This window comes from Sorex araneus, chromosome 2, assembly GCF_027595985.1.
Source record: "Sorex araneus isolate mSorAra2 chromosome 2, mSorAra2.pri, whole genome shotgun sequence".
In the NCBI taxonomy this organism is placed as follows: Eukaryota; Metazoa; Chordata; class Mammalia; order Eulipotyphla; family Soricidae; genus Sorex; species Sorex araneus.
The window spans coordinates 69,392,232-69,401,683 of record NC_073303.1 but is presented as its reverse complement, the minus strand read 5'-3'; the positions used below and the strand labels follow the sequence as shown (position 1 = coordinate 69,401,683).

At 44.5% G+C, this 9,452-nt stretch overlaps 1 protein-coding gene across 1 annotated transcript; it reads left to right on the top strand.

Annotated features, from left to right (window-relative positions):
- The first annotated feature begins 8,258 nt into the window (after positions 1-8,258).
- Positions 8,259-8,835, top strand: LOC129402262 (adenosine 5'-monophosphoramidase HINT1-like). Its single transcript, XM_055128126.1, has one exon. It carries the CDS (start codon positions 8,316-8,318, stop codon positions 8,694-8,696), a length of 381 nt encoding a protein of 126 aa, XP_054984101.1. The 5' UTR covers positions 8,259-8,315; the 3' UTR covers positions 8,697-8,835.
- The last annotated feature ends 617 nt before the right edge of the window (positions 8,836-9,452 follow it).

Sequence of the window (9,452 nt, the reverse complement as noted above, 5' to 3'; positions counted from 1 at the left end):
TGTCGGTCACTTCCTGAGAGAAGTCTCAGGTTGAAAGTAGAAAGGCAGATGTGGAAACTGGGACACAGCTGGAAAAGTCAGCAGCAGATGTTGGGTCCGGGAAGGAGGAGGCAGAGAAAACATGGCAAAGTGGGGGTGGCAGTGAGGGCTTGATGCATCCCCCTGATCATACGGTTGCTCAGCAGCCGGCACAACAGTGAGCACGTCTGGCGAGGGCAGCTAACAGTGGTGAGGGGGCTGGGCTGCAGGAACTGCGTTTGTCTCCAGCCCAGACGGCTCGATCTCAGAGGCGGGCAGGATGGAGCTGTAGCTGGGAGATCTGTGGGGTCTCCCTGGAGGAGGCTGACTCAGGGGAAATGCCAGGGGGATGGGGTGCGGGGGTCAGGGGCAAACACATGCTGAAATGAGTCCTTGAACCTTCCAGGGGAAGTGGACAGGACAGGTCACTCGGTGTGGAGAGAGCACTTCCTTCCTGCTTTCTTTATTTTCCTGCCTCTGGCTTCCCTCAGCCCGCTCGGGCAGAATGAGCTGTCTCTAGGAAGAAGAAATCCAAACAGCTTCTAACTCACTGCAGGTCGTGTCCTTATGGGGAAAAACAATAACAGCAAGAAAAGGGGACAGAGTAGCTTCTCCCTCAGGATCCAGCTGCCATGCTCTTAGCCAGAGAAGACTGTGCGTACATGAGAACTTCCTTGATAGCTAGAGATTGCGGTGTGGGCCCACGGCTCCCTTCCTCGCTCCTTTGAAGAAACTGCTTACAACACGCGTGGCACATACACCTGTCCCTGTACCTGCTTTATCAGATCATCCCTAGGGAATTGAGTGAGAGGGCCGTTGTTCACAGAGTCTATGTCTGGGGCTCTTTGATGCTCAAGCCATATCCTCTTCCATTTTTTGGCTTAGAGCATAAAAAAAAGGAGATACCCCCCACCCCAGGAACAATCAAATATCCAGAGGGTGATCAATTATATCGGAGACCCTCACTCTCTGTCCAATTCAAATCGTTTAGGGTTGAATGATACTTTCAGAGTCACTGCTTCTTGATTTTGAGATGAAATATAATTGTCTTCAATATAAGTCATCGGAGCTGCCCTTCCTCAATCCAGTGGCAAATATGTATCAGACAGCCCTCTAAGGAGGCAGGGTGCCAGGGCAGCTAGAATTTGTTGTCATGGGTTATTGCATATAGCTGCAAGCCATTTCCAAGAAAGTCAAAAACAAAGAAGTAAGGTGGACCTTAGAGAAACAAAACTTCAAAATCAGTTCCCCAAACAAAATAGGCCCGGTCTCCTTAAGGAGTCAGGATCACTGTATCACTGTATCACTGTCATTCCGTTGATCATTGATTTGCTCGAGCGGGTGCCAGTAATGTCTCCATTCATTCTAGCCCTGAGATTTTAGCAGCCTCTCTTTACTCGTTCTTCCCAGCAGTGCCACACTGGGGTCTCTTTCAGGGTAAGGGGAATGAGACCCATCATTGTTACTGTATTTGGCATATCAAATACACCATGGAGAGCTTGCCAGGCTCTGCCATGTGGGAAAATGCTCTTGGTACTTTGCCAGTTTCTCCGAGAGGGAGAATTAGGCTATAAGAGTCAGGATAGCTCCTGGATGTGCTGACCCATTGCAGGGGCGGGAAGAGAAGGACCAGGATTGGCCAACTGGCCCAAAGTCTATGACCAGGCCCAGCTATCACAGCGAGAGAGAGGGTGGCCTTGACTGCGGAACCCCAGCAAGTTTAGGTTTGGGGTAATTGAAGGCCAAGGCCCAAATCAAACGTAACTCACCAAGCAGACTCTGGTGGTGATCAGAATCCTTCAACAGGCCGCGGAGAAAGTTGCACTGGGTTAGGGTCAAGAGCACCACCTAAACCTCCCCGAGCACCGCTTCTCATAACTTGACTTTGTTCCTTTCTTACTTTACTAGTAATCTTACTCACAGCATCTGCCTGTGAGAGACTGGGTCTTCTAAACAACTCAGTGCCTATGGGAGACTTAATTAGCCTTTCCCAGTGAACAGATGTATGAAATTAAGTGTCTAGGCCTGATCGTTTGAAAGTTTGGCTTTGAGTCGCAGAAAAATCCTGTCAGCAACAAGAGCCGTTCCAAGCAGGTATTTCTCTACGAGGAGCTTGAGAAATATCCTGCTGGTCTTTCGTCGGCAAAGAAGACTCCACCATTCTTGTTTCTAGATCAGATATACAGTTAATATGTCTCTAAGACAGATTATCACAAGTGAAGCCAGCTCTCTGAATTGTGGGGGAGGAACTGTCACACTTCAGAGAATAATGGAAGTCATCAAAAACTGCTGGATTACATGTTTCATGGGCAGGAAAGTCGTGGATCGAATAAGAGGAGAGTCTTATGCAAGACATGGGCTTGGGTTGGCTTTACAGATTCACAGAGAATTTGTCTGTGGTATTTCAGGTAATAATAGGAATATGTGGGATACAGAAAAAAAGGGAAGGAAAAATAAAGGAGAAAGTTTGGCTTCTGAAGCTCTTGAACATGATGTTGGAAGCTAAAGAATTGACCAGATCTTGAAGTGCCTTAAACCCAGTGTGCTCTAGGGTCGTGACGACGGAGGATGCTGAGAGGATTGACTTGGCAGTGGCTGGGCCACAGAGCATAAGGACTGGAAATGACAGAGTAACTGTCCTGACAATGCAGGGGTAAGAGGAAGGGGTATGAAGCCAATACTCAGGTCTTTGTCTTTACATTCAACTCTAATTTTTTTCTTTTATTCTTTACCAAGGGCTGGAGCAATAGCACAGCGGGTAGGGCGTTTGCCTTGCACACGGCCAACCCGGGTTCGATTCTTCCGTCTCTCTCGGAGAGTACGGCAAGCTACCGAGAGTGTCTCGCCCACACAGCAGAGCCTGGCAAGCTTCCTGTGGCATATTCAATATGCCAAAAACAGCAACAACACATCTCACAATGAAGACATGACTGGTACCTACTCGAGGAAGTCGATGAGCAACGGGATGACAGTGACAGTGTCAGTGACTTTACCAAAATATTGTACTAATTTCTGCTTATGCACCTTCACTGAAGTATCCCAACAAATATAAGATCTATAGTCTTCCCCCAGTTTGTAAGAACTAAAGAAACCACAGACAAGTAAATTAGCTAAGGTCATACCTGTTTGAGATGCCTGCAGCCTAAGGTGAAGGTCAACAATTGTGTGCATGTGTGTGCACACACGTGTGCATGAGTGCATGCATGAGTGAGAGACAGAGGGAAGGACAGAGTTTTTCTGCTCTTTAGAGAAAATACCAAAAAGAATGATTTCTTAGCACAGGCATTAAAAGCCAAGTTCTATATTTGGCACCTAGAAATTTTTTTTGCTTTTATATCAACACTACTTTTAGTTCAGGAAAAATTTGCTCTCAACAAGAATTAATTAAGTGAAGTTATTGAATATATTCTCTAAATCCTATGTATAAGGCCAGCACTAATTAAATCAAATAGAATTTGGTGCAAGCTAGGTAAAAACCATACTATGCCCTTAGATGAAAAGTCTAGGAATAAATAGTCAAAGGTAATGACACTGGTAGAACAAAATTACCAAGCACCCACACTTCTAGCTTTCTGCTCCACCATTCTAAACTCTTAAGACGAAACTTCCATCTTCAAGGTAACCTCAAGTTCTCATGTGATGCTTAAGCTCTAATCATCATGTCCATGATCAGGTAATTAGCCAAAGAAGTGAGGGCAAGAAAGAAAAATATCCTGCCTTCATCTGTCCCTGCCATAAGATGTACTTCCTAGATATCCTTCCAGATAAATTCTACTTGAATCTCATTGGCCATTTTCAAGCTGTAGGAGCGGGGGTAGGGGGTTGAGATGTGTCTTATTCTAGGCAGAAATGTACTAGCTAAAAAAACCTGTCAATCAGGAAGAAGGCAAGAATAGATACTGAGTAGGCAACGAACAGTCTATGCCACTCAGATAACCTGAATCAGCAAGGAAGCCAAAAATTAATTTAGACTTAGGCTGTATTCTAGGATTCCATTTGCATGTGAATAATAGAAACCTGAGTCTTTTCTCAGATAGCTCTTTCTGCAGGCAAAAGTAGAAGTTAGGTTGATTTTTTTTTGATAGAGTGAGGAGTTGGCTCACACCTTGCAGTGTTGAGGACTACTCCAAGCTTTGTGCTCAGAGGATCATGCAGTATCAGGGAATAAACCTGGCCTCCCTCATGCAAAGCTTTCGCTCAGCCCTGTGGGTCATCTCTCCAGCCCAGAGAACGGAAAGTTCAACTTCATATTTGAGTGTCTTTAAGGTCTTGTTTTTAAATTGTTTCTGATCTTTTGATATTATAATGAGAGAGGTTTGTTTCTGGAGGTGAGCTAAGTTTCCTGAGATGTGCAAAATTCTCTTTTATTATATTTCAGTATAACCCCATAATCTCTTGAGAGCAACATGTGAAGGATGAGAAATACAGCTCTGGGGTGTAGGAAGGCTGATGGTTCTGTGTCTAGGGAACATTAAACAGCCAAAAAGACACCACCAGATACAAAGAATCACGAATCTGGGTGCCAGGGATACAGCACCGCAAGCAGGGTGCTTGCTGTACTTGTAGCATATCTGAATTTGATCCCCAGCACCCCATATGGTTCCCCAAACACTGCAGGGAGAGATCCCTGAGCACAGAGTCAGGAGTAAGCTCTAAGCATCACTGGGTGTGGCCTAAAACTAAAAAGCAAGGGGGAAAAAAAAAAGAATCACTGGACTCTTCCATGAGAACTCAGCATGTTCATCGGACTTATTTTTGTCTTTAGATGTAGAGGGTGAACATTGGTAATTTTTTTTTTAATTTCTTTTTAGTGGTGGGAACCAAGCCTGGGATTTTGTGCATGTCAGACACGTGTTCTGCTGCTGAACTGCATTTCCAGCCCTGCGGTTCAGGTTATTGTTTTGGGTTTAGCTTTGGGGATCACTCTTGTCGGTGCTCCAGGGTTATTCCCAGCATCCAGGGTTATGTTCTGCCCGGGGCTTTGCTACAAGTGGTGTTTAGGGAACCATGAAGGTTTGGGTACTGGACCCAAGACTCCTGTATGCAAAGTATGCTTGTAAGCCCTCTGAGCATCTCGTAGGTCCCAAACGCGTAAATATTTTAAAAACAAATCCTAAAGTGAATGACCCTGCTTCCCAAGAGGCTCCAGAAATAACGTCTTATTAGTACAGTGGTTTCCTGCGCACTCCGTATGTTATTCCTAAGTGGGCTAGTAAGAGATAGGATTAAGGCAACAGTGGGAACTTTTCAAGAGGGTCAAAATTCAATTATCGGGGCTGGAGCGATAGCACAGCGGGTAGGGCATTTGCCTTGCACGCGGCCGACCCGGGTTCAATCCTCGGCATCCCATATGGTCCCTCAAGCACTGCCAGGAGTAATTCCTGAGTGCAAAGCCAGGAGTAACCCCTGAGCATTGCTGGGTGTGACCCAAAAAGCAAAAAAAAAAAAAAAAAAAAAAAAAATTCAATTATCTAAAAATCCTGAATTAGAAAATTCATGAGAAAAAGACTCACTATATCGACACTTTCCCAGACTTGGATCATTTAGTGTCAATTTCTGAACACAGTCTTTGAGTCATGATTTCAAGAAGTCTGAATAGAGAAGAAATAAGCATTCATACAATTCTTAAGTTCTACCGTGTTTTGGTGTGTTTCAAATGTGATAAACTTTTCTCAACTTAAACTACCTTCAGGGAACCATTATCAGACAGTTCTCAGTTTAGATAAACACTTTTGGCTCACCACTAAGTAGAATAGTGATCTATTTTTAGAGACCAGGGGTTTCAGTGTTTTAGTGTTCTGGAAATAAACATCATCATCATTTCTTCTATTTCAATGAGCACAGCTGTCTGGGTGGAGAAGTAAACATCCCCTGGCCGTGTTGTGAATCCAAACACAACAATGTCAGGCTGGTTTGTGAGAAGCAGGAAGCCAAGCTGACTACAAATGGCGAGAAGGGCTCTGTTCTCATGATCTGATCTAGTCAAGTGGGACCCGCAGATGCCCAGTGAGCCGGGGCCTCTCCTAGAAAGGCGTCCTTGGGCCTCCCTCACTTCTGGGAGTGCAGATGCGGTTCTGTGAAAATCTTAATACTACTTTCTGTAGTTACACTGTTTTGACTTATTTTATTTTTGTTTCGGGGGATGGGGAGACGCACTGACTGAGAAGAGATTGCACCTCTCCCAGGACCAGCCAATTCCTAAGATAATAATTTACCGAGAGCACATCTACATTAACACACCAATACCATTATCTCTGTAGCTCAGAATGACTTAAAATCTGTTCCGGATCGGGTACAAGGCTGCTAGAGACAGCCCAGGCCTAAATCTGACTTTAAAAAAATATATTCAAACCAGGCTGGAGTGATGGTACAGTGGGTAAGGCGCTTGCCTTGCAGGTGACTGATATGGGCTCTATCCCTGAGCACTGCCAGGAGTGATCTCTGAGTGCAGAGCCAGGAGTCAGCTCTGAGCACTCCCGGCCATAGTAGCCTCCTCACCCCCAAAATTTCAAACTAATAATCCTCAACTCTTTCTCTGCTCTGCCTTGCCCTTCTCCTAGGAAAACACGCGAAGGGCTCTGCTTTCTTTTTCCCTCACTCTTGTCTCTACTGTCTGCTTCTCTGTGTGGGCTTAAATGACACACATGCCCCCTCCCTTTGAGAAATGTACTAAAACCATTTCCATCCTCTGTCCTCACTTAATCGCCTCTACAAATGCAAGTCCTACAGATACCATTGTTGATACTGACTCCCCTTCACCGGTGTTCAGTGTTGATGTGTTAAATTCCAGCTCTCTCCATGTTCGCGGTCTGGTCTGCCGGCCCAGCACGGTGGCAGTTGCATCAATATAACAGCCGAGAAGGGGGGAAATAGGGTGTCTCTAAAGCTTCCATCAAAAAGATCCAATTCGGTTTTACCATTGCAAAACTCTTAGACTAACAAGAGGGTGTTCTTCGCGTTTTCTTGCATACAGCATAAAGCTGATCTCTCACACCAGGACGCAAACTAATCCTCTGCCAACCTCCCAGTCTTTCTTTACACTGTGACCCCAGTCTCATCTAGCAATAGTCAGAGTTGGGGATCAGTTGTATCCCACATATCACATTTTTACTTACGCATGTTTAAACCATCTTGTATTTTATTTTATTTTATTTTATTTTATTTTGGGCTGGAGCGATAGCACAGCGTTTGGGCATTCACCTTTCACGCAGCTGACATGAGTTCGATTCCTTTGCCCCTCTCGGAGAGCCCGGCAAGCTACCGAGAGTATCGAGCCCGCGCGGCAGAGCCTGGCAAGCTACCCGTGGCGTATTGGATATGCCAAAAACAGTAACAATAAGTCTCTCAATGAGAGACGTTACTGGTGCCCGCTCAAACAAATCGATGAGCAAAGGGATGACAGTGATTTGATTTGATTTTTTACATTTTCTTTTTTTGCTTCTTGGGTCACACCCAGCAATGCTCAGGGATTACTCCTGGCTCTGCACTCAGGAACTACTCCTGAAGGTGTTTGGGGGACCATATGGGATGCCAAGAATCAAACCCGGGTTGGCCATGTGCAAGGCAAACACCTTACCCCACTGTACTATTGCTCCAGCCCCCGAAGCCCATCTTTTAAAAGTCATGGTGTTTCACACAAAAATCTAGGTTTTTCCACTTCCTTAAATGTTGATGATTTGGCAATATCAGCTGATGCCTCTGCATCTCCTCCAGCTTACTACCGGCTTTTCGCATGCCCTTAGCGCATGCCCTTTGGGAGGCGAAGGGCAACTGCCAGTGGCCCTTTAACGTTGTGCGTTTTCAGTTTATTGTCTTTTACTGGACTGTTCTCCATCCTTGAAGACATCAAGGAGAGTTGAAGGTCAGGGGCTCTGGAACTCGAGTGCAAAGCCTCAGTCTCCCACTATTGTTGTAGGTTTGACTTCAAGCAGCCCTGTTCCTCTCTGCACTTCAGCAACTTCATCATCAGAAGGAGGGACAATAACTGTGACTCCCTTGAAAGACAGTTGTCAGAATAAATGCTTTACAAGCACTTAGACAAGTATCTATGTGGCGCAATGAGCAAATGCAATTATTGGTAGCTTTTCAAATCTCTATCTTAAGAAACAAGGGTTGGAGAGGGTGTGGAGAATGGGAAATCTTGGGTGACATTGGTGGGAATGTCACTTGGTGCTGCCTCATAGAAAATAGTTTGAAGATTTCCTCAAAAAATTAACACTAGAGGCCCTTGGCCGCTTGCCCCGGCTCCTCCCTCCTCGTGAGCTTCTCCCCGGCGGCCGCGCGGGCGGGAGGCAGAGATGGCAGATGAGATCGCCAAGGCTCAGGTCGCCCACCTGGGCGGCGACACCATCTTCGGGAAGATCATCCGCAAGGAAATCCCGGCCAAAATCATTTATGAGGATGACCAGTGTCTTGCCTTCCACGACATTTCCCCTCAAGCACCAATACATTTTCTGGTGATACCCAAGAAACCAATAACCCAGATTTCTGCAGCTGAAGATGAAGATGAAAAGCTTCTTGGACATTTAATGATTGTTGGCAAGAAATGTGCTGCTGAGCAGGGTCTAAAGAAGAGTTACCGGATGGTGGTGAATGACGGTTCAGATGGAGGACAGACTGTCTATCATATTCATCTTCATGTTCTCGGAGGTCGGCAGATGAACTGGCCTCCTGGTTAAGCACATTTCAGGCATAGTCTACCTTCTCTGGGCAATATAAGCTTGCAAGTTCCACTGTTTTAGTTATTAATATGCTTAGGTTTGCCTGTCTGTGAAATGAGAAAATGATGTTAAAAATTCACAAGTAATAAAAGACATTGCTGAATGGCTTGTGTTCTCTCTAAAAAAAAAAAATTAACACTAGAAATTTCATACAATTCCCACTTTCAGGGATTTACTCGAAAGACTCAAAAAGAAAAATGATAGTTAGAGATAGACATTCCCACATTTATTGCAGCATTTTTCTGTAACCAAGAAGTGGAAACATCTATATGTCCCTTAACTAAAAAATAAATAAATGAGATATATGTTTACAATACTATTTAACTAGAAAATAATTAAATCCTGCCATTTGCAACTATATAGATGGACTTCAAAGTTATTATGCTTAGTGAAATAAGCCAGACAGAAGCAAACATTGTATGATTTCACTCCAATATGATGTAGTGAAAACACAAACAGATGAATTAAATAAAACAAAAATAAACTTTTGGAGCATAAGATTAATTACCAGAAGGTAAGGGAGGACAGGTGTGGGTGACTTGGGTGAAAAGGGCACAAATGTAAGGGAAAGGACAGAATGGGTGGTTAGTTGTGAAAATAGCACGTACACATGTTAATTTGGAGAGATGCAGCATGCAACTTACATAATGATCTAATGCTATGTTTCTTCAAGAAAATCAAGATATATGGTTCGTTGATAGATAAAATCAATCC